Genomic DNA, 20291 nt, shown 5'->3' with positions numbered 1-20291 from the left:
AAAAGATGGAGACCTGTAGCTCTGAAGTTCAAATGAAACCACACCTCCGCTGCCCAGTCCTGTATTGCACTAATAGTTCAGCCGGCCAGGGGCAGCCGGGCCCTTGCCCTCTGGTTAGGACAGCTATAATGGGCTCACCGGCCCTCACTGGCAAGCCCCTGACTGCCCGCATGACGAGCTTGCGCCCGACAGCCCGACAGCCCTTCGTGTGGTGAGCCAGAGAGGCTGGAGCCGTTAAAGTCCAAAACTGCCTAGAGAGAGGGTGGGGCTCCCATAACCTTTAATAATGTGTTTGCTTTACAGACGGAGGGGAAGGGAGAGCATAGGTGCTGTGGGGGGCTGCTTTCCCATCAGGAGGGGGACCAGAGGAAATGGATCTTTCACTCACCGATTTTACCCTTAATATACCAAAAAAAACAGCCATCACTATTTACCACCTGGGCCCATAAACAGCCCCCTTTTATATTTTAAGTCACTTTAAGTAAGAATAAGGGGATAGTGAAAGTCAATTTTATTATAAATTTTAACAAGTATCCAAAAATATTAAAAATTTAGCAAGTATTAACAGCATAACAATATACTAAAAACATTGGATTGTAAACTTCAAATGGGTGAATTTTATGGTATGTGAATTGTATCTCAATAGAGCTGTCATATATACATATATATGTATGTGTATATATACACATACATATATGAGTTATAACAGCAAACAACTTCACATTTTCATTGTCTAGAAGGATATATACCCCAAATGAGCAATGTTACTTGAAGGCAGTGAAATGCTTATCAACTGCCATGAAGTGAAGGTATTCATCTTTTAGCTGCTGATTCCAGATTTCAAATACATCTCTAATAAGCTCTAGCTTCTGGGGCTTTTTTGGTTTTGTTTTGTTTTACACTTGGATTGTCAACACGCAGTGCCTTAAAAAATTTTGGTTGCTTATAATTTTGTTGAAGAGAGGATAGCCATTTTCTTTGCTTCATAATTTTAAAACATTTTCACTTTTAGATTTATAAAGGTCAATTCAAATGACCAATCCAATGAATTTTTAAAATTTCTACAGCATCTGTTTCTCTCCACTCATCTTTATGTACAACTGCCTTCAGCTTGTCTCTATGAACTGTAACAAACTACCAAGTAAATTTGGGGGCATAGGCATCATAAAAGATACATACTGTCACATTATCTTTGAGCAAACCGGGATAGTCCAGGTTTTTGTCACAAAGAATTGGGTGATGAAATCTTTCCTCTTGAACAACTTAATTGAATACAGTAGTCCCCCCTTATTTGCAGCGGATATGTTCCAAGACCTCAGGGGATGCCTAAAACCGCAGATAGTAGGGAACTCTACATATACTATGTTTTTTCCTATACTAATGGGTGGGTAGCGTATACAGCATGGATATGTTTCAGGTTTATAAAAGAATCCAAGTCCATATAGTGATTACAAAATAGAAAGTTTTATTCTATTATGTAAGAAGTAAAGTTCTCCTTGTTCTTTGAAAGCCGACTAAGAAAGAGTTACAGTTGTAAAATACCAATCTTTACAAATAGATCTACTCAAAAAAGAAACTCAAAAATTAAATTTGGGTTCATCGCTTTCTGATTGCATACCAAGAGTTGTCTCTGTTCTCAGCCGGGGAGAAGATGGCAAACCCATGTGTGGCTCAGGGGTCATGGACTTGTCTGGCTTCCCTCCGAACTGAATGGTAACAGTTCACATTCAGCAGGCAGCCTGGGGGGCCAGAGAGCAGTGGACTAGGAGCCGGGGGATCCTCTATATGTGGTCTCGGCCTAACCAGTAGTCCTGGAAATTAGGACACGTGGCTCTCACCTTTTGCTTGTGTTCCTGTGAGCCTCACTCACCAGGGACAAGCACCATGTCTCTCATCAAGTCGGAAGCCCAGAAGGTCAGGGACAGTATCCTGTCCGGCTGGAATTTCCCACGTGGAAATGATGTATCTCCTACTTATAAACAACTGCTTTGCTGTGCCCCACACCATTTTCTCAGATTAGCAGAGGCTGCATGGAGGAAGCAGACTTTGGAGATAGCTGGACCCGAGTTGGAATCCTGGCTCTGCCACCACTCACCAGCCCTGTGACCTTAGTTAGCAGGTCACTTCACGACTCTTGAGTCTGTTTACTCATTTGTAATCGGAGCTGGGAGGGGGGGAGGGGAGCAGTAGTACCTACCTCACAGGTATTATGAGATAGAAATCCAGGAAACCTTGATTTAAGATATTCAGTGGAAGCGTTTCTTCCAGGTACTGGAGGACCCAGAGATGAAGGTGACACCTTTCCTGCCTCAAGAGGCATCCTATGGGTGTGTCCGGAGAGACCAGAGATGTCACACAAAGGCCTGGCCATATGTCAGGTGATGGAAGAAGGGCTGATAAGGGGTACAAGGAGGGAGTGGTCAGCTCTTGGGTGGAGGGTGTCAGGTCTGCCCAGGCAGACAGAGCAGGAAAGGGCATCGGCACTTGCATGAGCAAGCACTGGGGCACAAATGGCCATCATGGGGGAAACTGGGCAATCTGTCTGGCTACACAGAAGTGCTGAGCCTGGGTAAGATGCCCATGTCTCCGGGGAGAGCTTGCCCTGGATTTGCCCCTACCCTTTCCACTCCAGCTTTCGCCTGGGTAAGCAAGCAGTACAGCACCTTTGCTTTGTCCTGGGTGTTATGCATGGGGTGGGAGCAGGAAGGCTCTGAGGCTGGGCCTCTACCCCACTCCCCTCCCCCTCTGCCATTATCAGCTGTGTCCAGATGGTCACAGGCTCCCTAATCCGGGATAATCGGAGGGTAGGAGCTCAGCTGGGACCCGGGCCTTTATGCTGCTCTGTGATGGGTCAGCCCCAGCTGGAGAGATCCCGCAGACAGGGCCCTGGGGCTTTGGAAGATGGCGAGGGGCATAGGGCTGGCCCTGTGCTGGGGGAGATGGAGGAGCAGATGACAGCTCTTCAAAAGGCAATCTGAGTGCAAATAAGGGGAGCCCCAGATGGGGCCTGGCTAGCTCCCCTGGGCCTCAGAAATACAGGCACAGAATCTGAACCGCTGGGGCTTGATTCACAGAATCTGTGGCATCAGTCCTTTGTTCCCTCTCTTTCTACTGAGTTCACCCCTCCCGACCCAGCAGTTTTATGTTGCTGCCCTTGAGCCCCAGACCAACTCAGGTGCTTATAATGGCATCAGGAGCTTGTACCCCATGTTGATGTTGGGGATCTCGCACATCCAGGTGCAGAGCTGGGCTCATTGGTGTCTTAGAGGCCTGTGGCTCTGGTGCCCACTACCCTGGGCCTCCAGTTTACTGCGAGTCTTGACCCCCGAGGCTGCTCAGGGTTCTACAACTGTTCTGTTTTGTTTCAGCTTCTTTCATGAGAAGGGGAGCCCCACCTTGGCCCAGGCTTCTAGCAGTGATCCTGGTTTGTCATCCTGGTTTTAAAGCCTTTATCCCAGAATCTGAATTTAGAAGCTTGAGTTTCTGCCTTATGTTTTACAATTCTGTTTCTGGTCCTCAGACATGTTTGCTTACTTATAAGCCTATGCCTCAGTTGTCTGGCTTTTAATTTTATCTATCATTGCTAGGTGTTTGAATTGGAGAGGGTGGTTTAGAAAGGAAGAACCATCCTGACCAGAAGTGTCTCATAGATTCTAAAGCTTCATGAAATCTATGAGTCATAGATTCTGCCTCTTACTAAGTATGTGGCCTTGGGTGAGTCTCCTTATCTTTTAAAATCAGTTGCTTCTCTGTAAAATACAGATATTAGTAACTAGCTCACTAAAAGTTTTTTTTTTTAAGTGCCGATAATCTGAAATGTAAGAATAGTGACAATTCCTGGGAGGAATGTGGGAAGGGATGGGTTTGGAAATAGAGGGGCCTACAAAGGCATTTCTTAAGCTAGTGATCTATTTCTTAAGCTAGGTCGTGGGAACACAGATATTTATTTTATTATAATTCTTAAACTGTATAAAATGTTTCTTTTTATGCATGAAATATTTCATAATTTTTTAAAATGTCCACGCTGCTATTATGAAGGTAAACGAGGTAACATATGAAGGTGATTTGTAAAGAGTCAAAGCAGGGAGCAGATATTGGGCATTACTTCTCCAGGCAAAGGAGGCTTGAGCTGGAACACAGACCCAACCTTTGAAGGAGGTTTTATTTCTACAAGAAAAGGGGCAATAAGTTAAGAGGCTGTTTACACCGAGGTGCCATGAGGGGAGCAGTGGTGAACCTGAGTTCTCCCTCCCCTCCCCACCTCCTGGTTCAAGTATGAGTCACCTGCCCAGGCTCTGGACGATGGTGACGCAGCCATGGGAGCTGGTGCAGCGCTGCAGGGATGGCTGGGCCTCCACCTGCCCACTGCTGGGGTCAAAGGTGAAGATCCTGTCGGTGCTTTCCCCATGATCGTCCCGCCCGCCAAGGATGTGGACTTTCCCATCACACACAGTCACGCCACAGCTCTCCTGGGTGGACAGACAGAAAGACAATTAGCTATAGGGTCCAGCCTGGAGCTCCCTCTGTCCCTAGCTGGCCAGGCCAGACAACAAAACCTTGACCCACAGAATATGAGTAGGCAGTCTGGAAGGTAGAGAGGTAAGAATTGGGTGGACCTGACTTCAAGCTCTGGCTTGACCCTTACTAAATGAATGGTCTTTGACAAGTCACTTCACCTCTCTGGCCTCAGTTTCCTCATCTGCAAAGTAAGAAGAATAATAGTACCTTCTTCATAAGGTTCCTTTAACAGTTAATGAGATTAAGCATGTAAAGCATTTTACATAGTGCCTGAAATATAGTAAGCACTCCAATAATAAGTACCACCAGAGTCAGAGAAGCCAGAAATCTCAGGCTCTTAGAATCACCGGAGGCCAGAACTGGCAGGGATCACCAATCTATCCATACCCCTATATAGTCTCTTTGGAGAGGGAACAGAACAGTGTGGGGAGGCAAGGAATGCAGGGGTGGAGCGTCCAGGGCCTAGACCTCCCTTCTCTGATATCACTGGGGCAAGGGAAACTTACCAAGTCCCCTCTCCATTCTCCCCTCTCCTCCAACAGTAAGCTACCACCTGGTAGCCTACAGATCAGGAGAGACTGCAGGGTCACTGAGACCAAGCCCCCCATCCAAAGCTACAGCACTTGGGACTGGGGTTCCAGGTTCTGCCTTACATGGCTTTACTGGTGGCCTCAACCTCTCTAAGGCCAGTCTCCTTATCTTTGAAGCCCAAGGCTGATTATCATTATGGGACAAAGCTAGAGAACTACGTAATTTTAGCCTAGCATGGAGTCAGACACAGGACTCACTACCTCTGAGAACCTGATCCTTAGAAGTGGGTTCTTACTCTCCTAAATGGAACCAGTGCCAGGGCTGTGCCCAGGACCCTCCACTTACCACAGGGCTGGGGAGGACAGCTGCCTCCCCCCAGACATCCATGCCAGGGTTGTAGGTGAAGATTTTGCTCATGAGGCCCCCAACCACATAGATGGTGTCCTCCAGGGAGACAGCCTCGAGACACCGCTGCGAGAAGGGCGCTGGTGACCGCAGGCTCCACCGGTCCTCCTTGGGGTCAAAGCACTGCACCTGAGAGGAACGAGTGGCAGAGGTGAAGCCTTACCCCTCAACTGCCCTGCTGCCCACACCTCCCATCTCTCCCGGTCGGGGGAACTCATTCAACACATTTGCCTATGTCCACCAGGCCTGAGCTTGCGTGTCTCCCCTCACGTGTGCTCAGTCTGGTTCCACATTCCAGCTCCTCCCCCTGGACTCCCGTTGTCAAAAGCCTCCTCATCTTTCAAGGTCCAGGAAGAGGTCTGTATCCCAGGAGGTGGAGATACCGTCTGCATTAGTGCTGTAGAGGGTTCTCAGAGCCCCCATGGAGATGCATTCCTGGCTGCATATACTGTCAACCCTCTTCCTCCCTGGTGTGCTGAGGTCATGCCCAGATTCCAGCTGGGGTGTCTCACAGCCCCCACTTCTATAGCTGTCCACAGGCCTCCTAGGCCCACAGGTGTTTATGACGCCTTTTACAATTTCTGAGGGTTCATACCTGTAATTGCCTGCTCACCTTACTCCCTATTTCCTCAGTTGTTTCCTTGGAAACCCCCAGAATGGCCTATTCACGTCAGTGCTGCACAAGAAGGTGCTAAAGGGCATTCCCCCAGCCAGCCCAGGAAGGTGTGCTGGGAGTGGAGCGGGAATAAGGAGGGTGAGAGATCCTAGTTTGGGGAAGAGTCAGATCTCAGGATCACATGCCTGTGAGGCCATCAGGGTGGGGAGGGAGCTGCCACAACGAAGATCAGTTTTTATTCACAGAAAGCCTAAGTGTACAATAGAAAATTTGGTAGACTGTGATTCATCCACTCCATTGACTGTTACACAGACATTGAAATGATGGCTGTGAAGAGTTTCTAAGCATGTAGAAAGTGCTTATGCTTAGAACAAGAAAAAGCAGAATACAAAATTTTACTAAAACTAAAACAAAAGCAAAAGTCAACTCAGATGAAGCCTAGAGGGCAATGCACCAAATATTAATGGTAGTAGTTATCCTTAGGTGGTGAGATTATGGATGATTTTTTTTTCTATTTCTCTGTTTTCTAAATTTTCAATAATGAGTGTTTTGTTTTTTTTTTTTTCGGGCACACCACGTGGCGTGTGGGATCTTAGTTCCCCGACCAGGGATTGAATCCATGCCCCCTGCAGTGGAAGTGCAGAGTCAACCACTGGACTGCCAGGGAAGTCCCAAGTGTATTGTATTTTGGAATGGAGGAAAAGCATTTTAACTAGTCGCACCCTTGCCCTCACTTAATTTTTAAAATCTATGAAACCAATATGGCACCAGCCCAAACATTCAGGTCCAGACCTACTGTGTGACCTTTGGGTCATCTCTCTGAATTCATTTCCTTGCCTGAAACATGGGGATGACTCCTCAGTGCCTGGACGAGGACATGAAAGACCCAGCTCTGCGCCAGGCACACAGCAGGCCTCCACCGCCCTCTCCCGGCCCACCTTGTTGGTGCTGACGCCGTCCCGCCCGGCGCCTCCCATCACGTAGAGCCGGCCGGCGCAGGGTGCCACGGCAGCTGAGCTCACTGCCTCTGGGAGCGGGGCCGCAGCAGCCCAGGTGTTGGAGAAGGGGTCATAGCGCTCCACGCTGCACAGGCGCTGCAGGCCGTCGAAGCCGCCCACCACAAACAGCTGTGGATGAGAGGGGGTCGCAAGAGTCAGGGCTGTCTGCGTTTCGGCCCCACAGCCTCTGGCTGTGTGTGGAGAAACTATCCCACCAGGGGCGCATCCCAGCTCCTTGCTCTGCGTCCTGACTTCCCATTACTGAACCTCCCTTAGCAGATTTTCCTGTACTAACGGGATGATACTGGTTTGTAGGATGGGTGCTGAATACAGATTAGATGTGTAAAATAACTGGCACCAAGTTGATGCTTAATAAAAATACCTACTAATTTCTTAAAGGTTTACCACCTTACTTAAGTGATCCTAAGAAGCACTTTTATTTGCATTTCTGAATTAGGGATGTAGCTTGCAAAGATAATTGGCAGATTTTTTTTTCCTTTCTTTTTGGTCTTAAGTGGCAGAGTCAAGATTCAAACCGAGGCTCTTTGGCCCCAGAGTGCACACCCTTGACCACCTGACTACTAGGCTGTACTATTACAATAATTACTATCATTGTTAGCATTAGCATCATTATGCAACTTTGGGCAAGTCCTTTTTCTTTTGGGGGCCTCAGATCCCTTCTTACAGAGAGCGGATTGTAAAGGGCCTTCCCCCAGGCAGTCCATAGATCTCTACCTTGAGCCCAAGGCAGCAGCTGCCGGGTGTCCCTACCTGCCCCTGCACGACCGCCATCTTGTGCCTCCACCTGCCCTTGTGCAGCGAGGCCACCTTGATCCAGGTGTGCAGATGGGAGCTAAACATCCACACATCACGGCTGTTGATGTGGCCTCCTAGGGAGAGAGAAGCAGCTGTTGTTCCCAGGCCCTCTTGCTATCCCCAGGGCACTCCAGGGGAGCAGGGACTGTGTTTTATTCTCTGAGTCTTTAGGGCTCGAATCTCAGGGAGGGCACCGTCCATTGGTATCAAACCGATCTTTGCCATTGTCAAGACAACAGGGGAAATTCTTAATTTCCCTGTAAAATTGAGTTGTAATGGGAATTAAATAACTAATGTAAACTGCTTAGCATAATGCATAGCACATGGTAGGCTAGTTAAAGAGAAGTGATCAATACTAATCTGAGTTGAAGTCAACGTTGCAAGGATGGAGTCACACCAGTGATTGGCTCTGCAGTACCACCTCAGCCAGTAACTGTAGGTTATCAGGACCGATCTGCTCCTATAGCCTGGTTGGAGGGAAGAACAGAGGGCGGTGCACGGGAAGTGATGAACCAATCCTGTGGGACTCCGGCTATGGCTCCGCCCTCACCAGAGACGTAGATGTCATTGCGGAGAGTGCAGGTCGCGAACTCTGAGCGCGCGAAGCCGGGCATGCCGGGCAGTGGGGTCCAGCGCCGGCTGTCTGGATGGTAGGCGTTGGCGAACGGCAGCTTCAGGAGCCCCTTGCGATCGCAACCGCCGATGACCACAATCACTTCAGCTAGGTCCATGAATCTGGCGTGGGGACAAACCCAATGCCGGTTAACCCACACACGTGTTTCAGCCCTCTTTCACCCGCTCATGGACTACACTATATGGTCCTGCTGCCCTTCCGTGCGCTTCTGCCCCACCCTCCGCGCGCTTCTGCCCCACCCTCCGCATGCTGGACTCTGCCACTTTCAGCCTCCCCTCTGGCTATTGAGGGGAAGAGGGACACTGCTCCTTACCCCATTCTACTGACCTCTAAGTTACGGGAAAAAAATCTTTACAGAGTCCTTACCCTTACCTAGAAAAACCACCTTGTTTAATCCTGACTTAGGCTTGCAAAAGTCATGTAGCTGTAAGAGAGAGAGCTGGAATTCAAGCCCAAGTTGGTGTGCCACTAACTCATTCTCTTCACCCTTTTCTGACCTCCATCGTGGACTAATTTGGCTGTGTCCCTCCTCCTATAACCACCTCCTAAACTCATCCCCTAATCACTGACTCCACTGAACCAGGCTACACACCCTTTCAGCAAAGCATTCTCCCCTCCCACTGACCCCTCAGACTTCTGGCCCCACCAGAATTTCCAAACCCTTTAGCCAATTCCTACCTAATTCCTTTGACAAATATTGAACATCTTGTACCAGGTCCTGAGCTTACTGCTGGAGATGAAGTGATGAGTCAGACAGAGTCTGTCCCTTACTCCTGTGAGGGTGACAGACCGTCTTGACTACTCCACCCCAAGTCTTCTGGTCTGGTGTTCCAGGGGTGGGAATAAGCCTCTTTCTTTTTTTCCCCCAAGCCCTGCCTATTTATACCCCTTACTAGACTGCGCTCCCTGAGGGTAAAGGGTGTTTCCAAATCACTCCTGAATCCGCACTGAGGCAGAATGTGCACGAGATGTGAGATCCCTGCATTTCCCCCACTGGACTGTGAACTCTTTAAGGACCCAGCACCAAGCCTATGAAATGTCTGTTGAATGTATGACTGAATCTCATTCAAGAGGCATGATCAAGTGATAGGATTAAAGGATGATGGAGGGCTGAGCGAGCGGTTGAACAGGGGAATAACGTAGGAAATAATGCAGGGCAGGGGGCAAGGGGCGGCTGGGAGGGAGGGGGCGGGGCGTACCTCCGTGGCCGGGCCCGCAGTGTGCCGGTCTCGCGGCCCAGGATGAAGCAGGCACGGGCCTCTAGCAGCAGCGGGCGGCACTCGCCGCAGGCCTGCAACAACTCGTCAGCCTCTACCTTCTCCAGGAAATAGGCGGGCGCCAGCAAGGGCAGGCGCACGTGCTCCAGCAAGCGCCGCAGCTGTCCGCGGCGGGCTGGCGGGTCGTGACGCACCCAGCGCATGGCCGCTTCGAACACGGCCTCCTCGTGCGCCACGCCCAGCGCTGGGTCGGCCAGAAGCGCTGCCACCTCGTCGGGCGTCAGCTCCAAGAAGTCGGCGTGGCGCGCCACCTCGGCGAAGGCCTGGCGCAGCACGCGGCCGCAACGCTCGGCCAGAGAGGCGAGGGAGAAGGCAGCGGCCACGCGACGCAGCGCCAGGCTGTTAGCGGCGCGCAGGCGACCCTCGAGGAAACGCGCGCAGGCCTCGCGCAAGCCCGCCACGCCCAGCCGCTCGGCCAGCGCCAGCACCGCAGCCGCCTCGTCCTCCGCGCGCAGCCGCACGCCCGCTCCGTACAGATAGTCGAGCACCACGGCCAGCGCCGTCGCCACCGCTGTCCCGGCCGGGCCCGGCGCCTCGGGTACCACGGGCACCATGGCCAGGCCACGCTCTGGCTGCCCAGCCGCGAACAGGCTGCGGAAGTAGGTGCTGCCCGCGCTGAGCGCGGCGCGGTGGCATGGGAAGTCGCGGCCACCGGCACGCAGCACCACGTCGGTGAGGGTGCTGCTCCGCCGATACGCATTCAGGGTCTGCAGGATGCGCTGTGCGTGGCAGGACCCCGCGCACGGCGCCTCGGAGCCCCAATCCCGCTCCGGCTCCTCCGGCACCGGGCCCTCCAGCATCCTGCCGGGCAGAGAACACAGACCGCGTCGTCGGCAAATCCACCTGGATGGGGCCCGGTTAGAGGGCAGGAGGCCTCTCACCCACCATTCCTGCCGTTGGTTCACTGGTTTAGTCAGGCAGGCGCGCATTATCTTAACTAGTGTGCTTTCATTCATGCAACCACTCTTCCTTCCATCCACCCGTCGAGATTCCTAATGGCCTCAATGAGCTAGTCCCTGCCTACCTGAAGGTCTAGACCCTGTCTTAGCTGTACCACCTCCTCCTCCACTTACGCAATCAGCCATACTGCTCTTTCTGTTCTTCAAACGTGCTAAGCTTTTTCCTATCAGTATTGGCAGAAGACAGATGGCATGCTCTCAGATGGGGTAATTTAAGAAGATTCTAATAAAGGAAGGATTTACAAAAGCATAGACTGTTTTGGGACTCCCACAAAGGATAGAGCAGTGCCACATGGCTACCAACAGCAGGGAGACGTTACCTCCCCAAGGTCTAAAGGCGGAGGGCTGGGAGGTTATTGGAACCTGCACAAAATATCCGTATAAGGAGGGCCCTCTGACAGGAGCTGTAGCCTTTGGTCAAGGAATTCAGTCGACCCCACAGAGATCCAGTATGTGCGGGGGGGCGTATAACTCTACCCCCATCTCCTCACCCCGTCCACTCTCCTTGGGATCTCTGGCAGGTGATCCCTATTGACCACACCCTGATTATTCTATTTAATATCTGCCCCTCCCCAAGAGTACAGGATCTGGCCCATAGTAGGTGCTCAGTTAGTGCCTGTTCAAGGTCGAGTGAATACATTAAGTTACTATTTATTGAGAGCCTTTTCTGTGCCAGTCAATGAACAAGATACAGTCCCTGCCTTCCTGGAGCTCACAGTGTGGCAGGGTCCCATGGGGAAGTACAGAGCATTAGGGGAGCTCAGAAGGGGCACTGAACCCAGTTGGAAGGGAGTCAGGGAAGGCATCCCTGAGTGGAGACTGAGAATGATAAGTAGAATTAGCCAGGTGAAGGGAAGGGAGTGGAGGGAGGAAGTCTCCAGCTGAGAGAACAGCCTGTGCAGAGGCCCAGAGGGAAAGAGGACATGAGGTTAGAGCCCAGGCTGAGAGGGAAGTTGACCTTTTTTGTAAGTTTTCTGTTCTCAAGGAAGCCCCGTGGGGGAGTGGAAAGAGCTGGCTCTAAGGACTGATCCGGGTGCTAATCTTGCCTCTGCCACTGACTCGCCGTGTGACCTGCTCAAGTTACTCCCCTTCAGGTTCCTCATCTAAAAATGCCGTCATAATGCCTTTCTCACATGGTTGTTGTGACTTGGTGACTGTTAAATGGAATGTATGAAAAGTGCTAGGTATACAGTACAAACTCAACAAATGTTTCCTTAACGTGTTTTTACCCAAGAGGAAGGGAACACACCCCATGTGTTAGTTGCTTTTATGTACATAATTTCATTTGATCCTCACAAACCTGAAGAGTTTCTTTAGACTCCTTCCCCTCTTCTTTTCTAAGTTTGTCATGAGGAAACAATCACATTGATGGAACCTGCCCTTCAGAGGTTGCTGTGAGGATCAAAGGAGGGGTGTTTGTGAAAGCATTCTATAGCCTGAAGGGCTGTGACGGATTGGTTATGGTTTGGCCATTATGAACATATAGCTTCTGCTTGCATACTTCCAGGGACAAGGAGCGCACACACCTTTATGTAGCAACTTACTCTAGGGCAGCAGACCTTTGCTCTCTGCTCCTTGCTTCTCCCTCCATTCTCCTGATCCCAGCTGCTCTGCCTCCCCTGAGACTGCTTTGCCCTGGAGGTCAGATCTTGCCCAGTAGTCAGTCTGGCTCTCACTGTTAATGCCTGGGCCATCCAGGGTGGTGGGTCCCCTGTCTTAGCATCAAAGGAAATGAGCTCCCTGATGGGCAGGGTCCCAGGAAGTTAACTACTTTGCCCAAGTAGAGGGGCTGGGCCCTGAACCCACCTGGCTGTAGACTCTGCATGCCTAGCGGCTCAGCCTCACTTGCCAAGGTTGGGGTGTATCCCAAGGAGCAGCGCAGGACCACTGGAAGGAGTTGATAGGGGTCATGGGAGCATGCTGCCTTCATTCTATTTTCCACTGGCTGAGAAGGCAGCCCACTCTGAGCTGAGATCCAAGAGGGCAGGTCTCATCAGCGTCAGGTGGGACTTCTCTCTGCAGAGATGTCCCGGCACAAGGGGCTGCCAGGGGAGAGGGAGGGAGTCCCCTCCTGGGAAGTGCGCCAGTACTTTTTCATTCATTCTCCTGCTGTCTACTGCACTGGGCACTGTGGACACACTGGGACATCAGACCCAGTTTCCACCCTAGGGATTTCCAGTCTGGGGGCCGAAGGACACCCCATTGGAACATGAAAGGTAGGGATTCCCAGGCAGGGCTTGATCTAGTTTTCTCTTATCCCAGCTAAGAGTCTAGGCACCTCAGGCCGAGGGTGCTGACACAGACTGAGGTACCCAGCCCCTAGAAGTTGACATGCCACCCTGTTTCTTTTTCACAGTCACACCTACACCCACAAACACACACTCAGACTTGTAGACATGACACAGCCAGGAGAGTCCTGCATCCTAAGTCCCCAGAGGTACCTGGCACTTACCTGGCCATGACCTCTCCCAGGCTCTCTGCAGTGGCTGCTCCTGCACTGACCACTCCTGTTTGTCCTGCCGCCCTGCACCCCTGGCAGCCTGGGCGCAATGTCCCTGCCGCTCTGCCTGGACTCCCGCTCAGGCTCAACTGCAGGAGGACAAAGGGGATGGACGCTGGCGGGGGGGGGGGGGAGGGGGAGAGGAGAGTTCAGGGGGAAGGGGAGGAGGGGACACAGGGCTTTTGTTCTACTCTTGGATCAGCCCTGGGAGGGGGAGAAGGGAGGACCCGGGAGTAGGCGTGGGATTGACTGTGTGAGCAACTCTGGGATCCGTGTGGCTGGATTGGGGGTGACCTGGTGCTGGTTGTGCCCCTGAGTGATACATGGATGTGAGGGTGTGTGTGTGTGCATGCAGGCATTCCAGGGTACCTGTATGTGAGTGTGGGAGTGCATGGGGACGTGGTGACTTTGGCATTGGGGTGGGTGTGATTGAGTAGCTGTAGGTGTGACTAAGAATGTAACTGCACAGCTTGGAGGTCTAGGTATCCCTCCTGCCTCTTTGTGACTCTGTGCTGTATCTGTGTACGTGCTTGACAGCAGACATGTCATTGTGCGACTTTGTGTATCTGGTTATATGCATTGTGTGTCCCTGTCTTTGTGTCAGCATCTCTATATGATCATTTCTGTGTGTGACAGGGGTCTGTCTGCGCACAACAGGGGGCTGTGTCTTGTGGACTGTGTGTGTGGACAGCGTGTGGTCCTGGGTCTGTGGTATGGTATGGTTGAGGTGGTTTTCACTCGACAATGTACCCACCTTGGAGGGGGCACAGTGAAGTGGGCGTGGTGGTACTGGGCCAGCCTGGTGGGGGTGGGGAGAGAACGAGGCAGCTCTGGGCTGGCCTGGAGCCAGAGGGAGGCAGCGCCATAGGCTGGTGTCTGTTCATTTGCTGCCTCTGCGAAGGGCCATAGGGCCTGGTGTCTGTGGGGCAGATGAGGAAATTTGCTTTCACGGAAGAGAGCAGCAGTTTGGGAGGAGGTTGCCTTGATGAGAGCCCGGATGGGCACAGGGCACCTGGGAGCTGGTACTGGCATTGCCGGGATTCTGTGCCGCTCCAGGCAGATCACTAACCACCCCTTAGCCCCAGCTCTTCATCTTGGCAGGAGCAATAGTCTAGTCATGGTTCCTGCTCTGCCTATCTTACTGAGGTGCTGTGAACTCAAGAGGGATTTGTAAGTGAAAGCCATCTGCCCTGTGGAGTCGGTGAGGCTGGGATCCTGTAGGAACCGCCCTGTCCCTGCCCCCGGCAAGGCTTAGGCAGGCCGAGTTTGTGGAAAAGTCGTGATGGGAGGGGTCACTGTGATGACGGCCAAGCATGTGTCCTGAGGCCTGGGGGAGGGTCTGTTCTGGGGACTGTTCCAGGGAATGGTGTATCCTGCTTCCCCCTAAAAATGGATTGTATATATTGCTGTATGTTAAAGGATGTGAGAGATTTGGGCACCTAAATACCTGGAACAGAGGGGCTGAGGCTTCAGGGAGGGCCCTCAGCCTGGAGAGGCCTCACCCGCTAAGGTCCTAGGGAGGAAGCAAGGAGTAGGTCTGTAGAGATGGCAGTAAGGGAGAGGCCCTGTCTCCGGTTTCCCTGTTAAGGGCAGTCAGGCTGTCCTCAGTAGACAGGGAGAGGTCACGAGGAGGGCATTGGGAAGGTGGCCTTCTCAGTAACCCCTCAGGTCAAGGGACAGGAGCCAGGGTTGACCACAGGCTGTGGGCTCAGCTGAGGGTGAAGGGCTCAGCTATCGGCCTAGCTGGGGGATGGCCTCCATCCTCCTTCCATTGTTTGGGGTGAGGGGAGACCGCTGGACTGCCTCTGCACTGGGGACTGGAGGGGTGCAGTGTAGGGCCCTGGTGAGCGTGGGATGCTGACAGGCTGCTCCACTCAGAACTCCCAGCCCCTTCTCCCTGCTTCTGAAAGACTCTAGGATGACTCAAGTTGCCCAAGTGTGGCCAGGAGCCCGGGACATGCAGCCAGTGGACCCGGGGGCACTGACTGAACAGGGAGGGGCTAGCATGAAAGATTGGTTCTGTTTTCCTGGGCAGGCCTGCCAGACACTGGAGAGGAGGTTACTGGGGCATTTGGGTAGGGCAGCGTGCCCCACTGCTGACCCAGACAGTCAGGTTTCACATACATTTCCTCATGCCCAGGGAGAGCCGGGAGCTGACCTCTGCCCCAGGAAGGGAGCACTTGGCAAGTGTTTGAAAGGGGGAAAGGAGGGCGAGTCCCTTGATAGTTCCCAGAGGGGCAGTCCTAGAGGTTAATGTGGGGGGCCCAGTCTGGGTTCCAGCATTAGGAGGGGTTTCTTTTCCTTTCCTCCATGAAGGCTCCAGACCCCAAGAACTCTATCCAGAAGGCCCCTGTTTGGAGAAGAGACACATCCCTTGGCTCCCAGGAAGCACCATGTTTATTTAATGTAGGATGAAACTGGGGTTCAGCCCCCTCCTTTCCCCTAGGACACACCCAAGACCATGCAGACTTTTATGACAAAGATGGGATTTACAGACCCCTTCTCATGGAGGGCAGAGGGCAGAGGTCCAAGGACTGAAAGACAGGGGCATCTGTGGTCCCAGGGGCTGTATTTTGGCTTTCAGCCCAGGTGCCCCACTGTGCCAGGAATGGGAATGGGCCTCTTCAAAGCTGAACCTCCGCCATGGGGGAGAGGCATCTCCTGGCTGAGGGCCTGTCCTTCCATAGGCCAGGGATCTCAGAAAGCCTCCATGTGGCCCCGAAGGGACCTGCTCGTCCCACTGCCCAGTCCTACGTCGGACCAGGGAGTCCTCCCCATCTGCCTTACCATTCCCGGCTGGTTACGGAAGGCACACAGAGCCTGAGTGGGATTCTGGCTCTGCCAGTTCTAAGCTGTGTGGCTCTGGATGGTCACTTTACCTCTCCAAGACTGTCTCCTCCACCACAGTATGAGGACACTTGCCCCCAAGCCCAGTGCTGTTAAGGAAGCCCCAGTGCCATGTGATGCAGGGGAGGGGCTCCACCACCCTGCCGCTCTCCCATTCATTTCTGAGAATGGTTCTTCCTCAGTCATGGGACCCGAATCCAAACCCAGCAAGCTCTGTCCCCACCCTCCCACTGACAATTCAGAGATGACACGTGTCAAGATGGCAGCTTTAATCATCTTGGCCAAGGCCCCTCAGGCTCCCTCCGCTGAAGGCCTCCTTGGCCATATACCCACCCCTGACCATGCCTGAACACTTTTCCCAGGTGGCCCCTGCCCTTGGCCACTGACGTGGGAACCTGAGGTCATGTCAGTCTGTGCATCTCCTGGGCGTGGATCCAGCAGCCATGTCAGTCTGTGCATCTCCTGGGTGTGGATCCAGCAGCCCCGAGCCTGCTCTTGCCATCTCCAGCTGCTCCTAGGGGATATGGCTCGGACCCTCTCCCGGGGCAGGGCCAGCGGCAGCAGGAGGCTGGCAGGGGAGGAGTGTCTCCACCACTGTAGCAGGCGTTGCTCCTGGGCCAAGCAAGCTTCCTTGTGCTTTGAGGCTGATGGAAGAGCAGAGGTGCTGGGGCAGAGGCCTAGCGCAGGCCCTTGAGGCAGGAGAACCACAGAGAAGGTGGTTTCCTCACAGCACAGACAGGAGGACAGACACACGTGGGCACACGCAGGCTCCACATCCTCCACTGCCGCAGGGGGCATGGCATGGCCCAGTGACCCTTCAAAGCTTCCAGGTCAGGATGCAAGGGAGGGCCTCCGGGAGTGGACCAGGCCCCGAGCCCCGAGCCCCAGACTTCCCAGAAAAAGGAGCCCCAGGCCCGCAGGGGCATCTGAGAGGCTGGCAAGGGGAGCCCCCTCCAAGAGAGGCCGTGGCTGACAAGGGGCTGGAGCCAACAAGGAGTCTGTGGCGCCAGCTCCCAGAGCACGCTTCTGCCAGCTCTGTGGGCTTCCCCTGTCTCCACATGAGGTACAGGCTGGACAGACGGGTCTTCAGCTAACGCCCACTCCGGTCTGTGAGGGTCGTGGCGCGGCTGCCGCTCCCTTGGGGGCCCATAGGGGAGGTGGTGCTGTTGGCATATGTGTCATAACTGTTGTCTGAACATACAGAGAGCTCATCGGAGACCTCCATGCCGTCGCTGATCTCTGTTGGGCCAGAGGGAGGCAGAATGTGAGTGCAGGAAGGAGGGGGGGACAGATGGCTGGCAGATGCGGTGGGAAGGGGTGGCCTGGAGCCACTCCTGGTCACACTAGGAGGAATGAAACCTCGGGTTTCAGGTGTGCTCTCGAGCTTGGCGTTCAAGGCCCTTCTCAGTCTCTGCAAACACTCTGGTTGCTCTTCAGTCTCCTCTCCCTGGAACTCCACCTTCCAGCCACAGAAAACTATCTGCACCCTCTTAAGCTTGGCACGCATGTGTTTACTCTCCTCAGGGCTTTGCACATATTGGCCTGTCTCCTGGGAGTGACCTCCAGATAACACTTCCTTTTCTTAAAATCTGGCTAAATTCTTCTCATTTCTGTTTTTGCCCCCAGGCTGGGATGGGGCCTCCTCATGACCACCCTGTTCCCCCCTGCCCCACCTGTATTGTCACCGTCTATGGCCCCCATCGGCTGGAGTACTTAAAGGACAGGGATGAGGTCTGGGCATCAGTGTCCCCAGTGGCTGGTACAGTCCTGGACACACAGCAGAGGCTTAGAAAAGGTCTGCTGAGGGGAGCTAAGCACACCCCAAGGGGACTCAGAGCACCTTGGTGGGGCTGAGGGTCCCTGGAGAGGACCTCTCAACCAGGAGTGGGCAGGGGGTGAGGCCTGCGGCGACTCCTCAGGGCCAGTGATGAGAAGGTGCTAGATGAATGAATGGCCTTTGGCACTGCAGAGAGGCGGGGCTTGGGGAGGTGCAGGACCTGACAGGCCCAAGTGCTGGCCTCCTGCCTGCCATTCATGCTACCCGCCCCTCCTGACTTCCCTGGGCCAGGCACAGTGCAGGAGCCTGGGGATTCCAGGTGCCCTGGATGGGCTCCTCCTTCCAGGAGCTCCCCAGTGTCGCCAGAGAGCTGTGGGAGGCCGGGGGAGGCCCTCCAACCCAGCTTCGGTGCTCAGGGAAGGTTCCCAGGAGAAGGAGGGTTTTTGAGCGAGGGTAGGAGGAATTAAGTACCCCAAAGGCAAGAACCTGTGTATCCTCAGCACCTAAAACAGGGCCTTGCATGCATCTGTTGAAGGAAGGGATAAACAAAGGAGTGAATAGATGAGTGGATGTTCACACAGTCGCTGGAGCCGGCCCCACTAAACCCACAAGCAACCCCCACTGGGCTCTGGTTCACTCGGGCAGCATTTACCAAGCACCCGTCTGGGCCAGGCGTGGCACCAACCCTCACAAGTACTCTGTGAGGGGGAGCTAGCCCATTTTACAGAGGAGGAGTCTGATGGTGAGGGAGGTTAGGTAATATGCTCTTGTTCACACAGCTCGGGGGATAAGCTGGGATTTGAATCCAGGTCCATCCGGCTTCTAAATATCTCTCAAATCTCTCCTCTCCTGTTTCCATGCCCACAATTCCCATCTGAATTATTGGTTTCCTTGCCTCCAGCTTCCCCTTCTAACCCACCCTCCACACTCGTTAGAGACTGAATTGTGGGGAATTCCCTGGCAGTTCAGTGGTTAGGACTCTGCACTTCCACTGCAGGGGGGCACGGGTTCGATCCCCGGTCAGGGAACTAAGATCCCATCCCACAAGCCCTGTGGCGCCGACAAAAAAAGAAAAAAAAAGAGAGATTGAATTGTGTTCCCTCCAAATTCGTATATTGAAGTCCTAACCCCAGCATTTCAGAATGTGACCGTCTTTGGAAATAAGGTCATTGCAGATGTAATTAGTTAATATGAGGTCATTAGAGTGGGCCCTAATCCAGAATGACTGGTGTCCTTGTAAAGAGGGGAACTTCGGACACAGAGATGCATCTACAAGGCAACGGGAGAGGCCAGGACCAGATCTTTCCCTCACAGCCCTGCTGACACCTCGATGATGGACTCTTAGCTTTCAGAACTGTGAGACAATACATTTCTGTCTTTAAGCCACCCAGTTTGTGGTACTTTGTTGTAGCCCTACTGTAACAAAGACAAATCTGTCTGTGACCTTCCTCTTATTTCAGAACAAAGCCCAAGCTCCTGACCACACACTTGAGGCCGAAGTGCCTCCCCAGTGCCATCTTGGGGTGAGTCAGCCAGAGGCCCTCCCTTCAAGCCGCGTGGAATGATGTTTAGTTCTTGGTGCCCGGCAAGGAGTGTTCCCTCACTACCTCTGAACACATGCTGTTCCTGCCTTGAATGCCCTTCCTTCCCTCTGCTCGCCCAGCCCTCACCTCAAACCCATCACCCTCCTACCCTTCCTTCCCATTTCAACTACGTCACCTCCTCACAAAGTGGGCCCCAAAACCTTCCTCACTGCCCCAGGGAACTCTGAACCCCTCTCTCCTCATTGCACCCCACTCTGGCTCAGCACCCCCATGTATTACAGCTCAGTGACACCTAATTTTCCATGTATGTGTTTATACAGCTGCCTCCTCCATCAATCTGGGAATGTCAACAGGCAGCAAGCAGGGGTGAAATCAGCGTTTGTGGGGTCTGTGGATGAACCAGCATGGCAGGATGGGCCTCCAGCCCTCCCCCCACCCCTGCGTGTCACCCTTGCCCACTACCCATGGGGCTGACACTAAGCCACAGGACCTGGAGTTGACGGATGCATGTGGAGGGGTGTGCATTTCTGTGTGTGTATGTGTACGTGTGCCCCTGTACCAGTGTGAGCGTGAAGCTAGGTGGGTATATTGATGTCTGTGCCGTGTCCCTACCTGTATGTGCTGTGTGTGAAATGTGTGAGGTGCAGAGGACAGAGCCCAGAGCCTGACTCAACCTGTCTGCGGAGCTGCACACCTGAAAAGATGAGCTTCTCCTTCATGATGCTGACGTCCCGGCTGGTCCGGTGCACCGCGGCACTCAGCATGATCTGCTCGGGGTTGTAGCTCCGTATGCCACCCAGGCGCCACCTGCAGAGATGGCCCCGTGGGCATCAGGTCCTTCCCCACCTTTCCTTGGAGAAGGGATCCTG

At 53.2% G+C, this 20291-nt stretch overlaps 2 protein-coding genes across 11 annotated transcripts in view; both read right to left on the bottom strand.

The window, feature by feature from the left end:
• Window positions 1-1442: 1442 nt before the first annotated feature.
• KLHL35 (kelch like family member 35) lies at window positions 1443-16206 on the bottom strand. 2 transcript variants are annotated; one of them, XM_082477831.1, is made up of 9 exons: window positions 14009-16206; window positions 13207-13343; window positions 9718-10596; window positions 8435-8619; window positions 7840-7958; window positions 7009-7197; window positions 5395-5583; window positions 4285-4469; window positions 1443-2321 (listed from the first exon to the last, which is right to left on the bottom strand). In XM_082477831.1, the coding sequence occupies exons 2-9, from the start codon at window positions 13212-13214 to the stop codon at window positions 2126-2128; spliced, it is 1950 nt and encodes a 649-aa protein (XP_082333957.1). In that variant the 5' UTR covers window positions 13215-13343; window positions 14009-16206; the 3' UTR covers window positions 1443-2125. The 2 variants fall into 2 exon arrangements, with proteins under 2 accessions (XP_082333957.1, XP_082333958.1); XM_082477832.1 differs by lacking the exon at window positions 1443-2321 and having other exon boundaries at window positions 4081-4469; window positions 9718-13343.
• A 149-nt stretch (window positions 16207-16355) lies between these two features.
• The window catches only part of GDPD5 (glycerophosphodiester phosphodiesterase domain containing 5), an 89921-nt gene continuing 85985 nt past the window's right edge, over window positions 16356-20291 (bottom strand). For 8 of the 9 annotated variants that reach the window (XM_082477834.1, XM_082477833.1, XM_082477836.1 and 5 more), the window contains 2 exons: window positions 20117-20229; window positions 16356-17340 (listed from right to left, as the gene is read on the bottom strand). In XM_082477834.1, the coding sequence (XP_082333960.1) occupies window positions 17192-17340; window positions 20117-20229 (262 nt within the window). In that variant the 3' untranslated portion in view covers window positions 16356-17191. Of the gene's footprint in view, window positions 17341-18349; window positions 18405-20116; window positions 20230-20291 lie in introns of all 9 variants that reach the window. The other variant, XM_082477841.1, reaches the window with a different exon arrangement.

This window comes from Balaenoptera physalus (genome assembly GCF_965194825.1).
Source record: "Balaenoptera physalus genome assembly, chromosome: 10".
Taxonomy (NCBI): domain Eukaryota; kingdom Metazoa; phylum Chordata; class Mammalia; order Artiodactyla; family Balaenopteridae; genus Balaenoptera; species Balaenoptera physalus.
The sequence above is the reverse complement of the archived record's forward strand: the minus strand, read 5'-3'. Positions and strand labels throughout refer to the sequence as shown.

What these genes read in the sequence shown, in the direction of transcription:
- KLHL35 (XM_082477831.1), bottom strand. An exon ending in TGGCGGTCGTGCAGGGGCAG is followed by an intron (nt 7,198 to 7,839) that starts GTAGGGACACCC and finishes TCTCATCCACAG; the next exon opens with CTGTTTGTGGTGGGCGGCTT. An exon ending in ACGGCGTCAGCACCAACAAG is followed by an intron (nt 5,584 to 7,008) that starts GTGGGCCGGGAG and finishes CGTTCCTCTCAG; the next exon opens with GTGCAGTGCTTTGACCCCAA.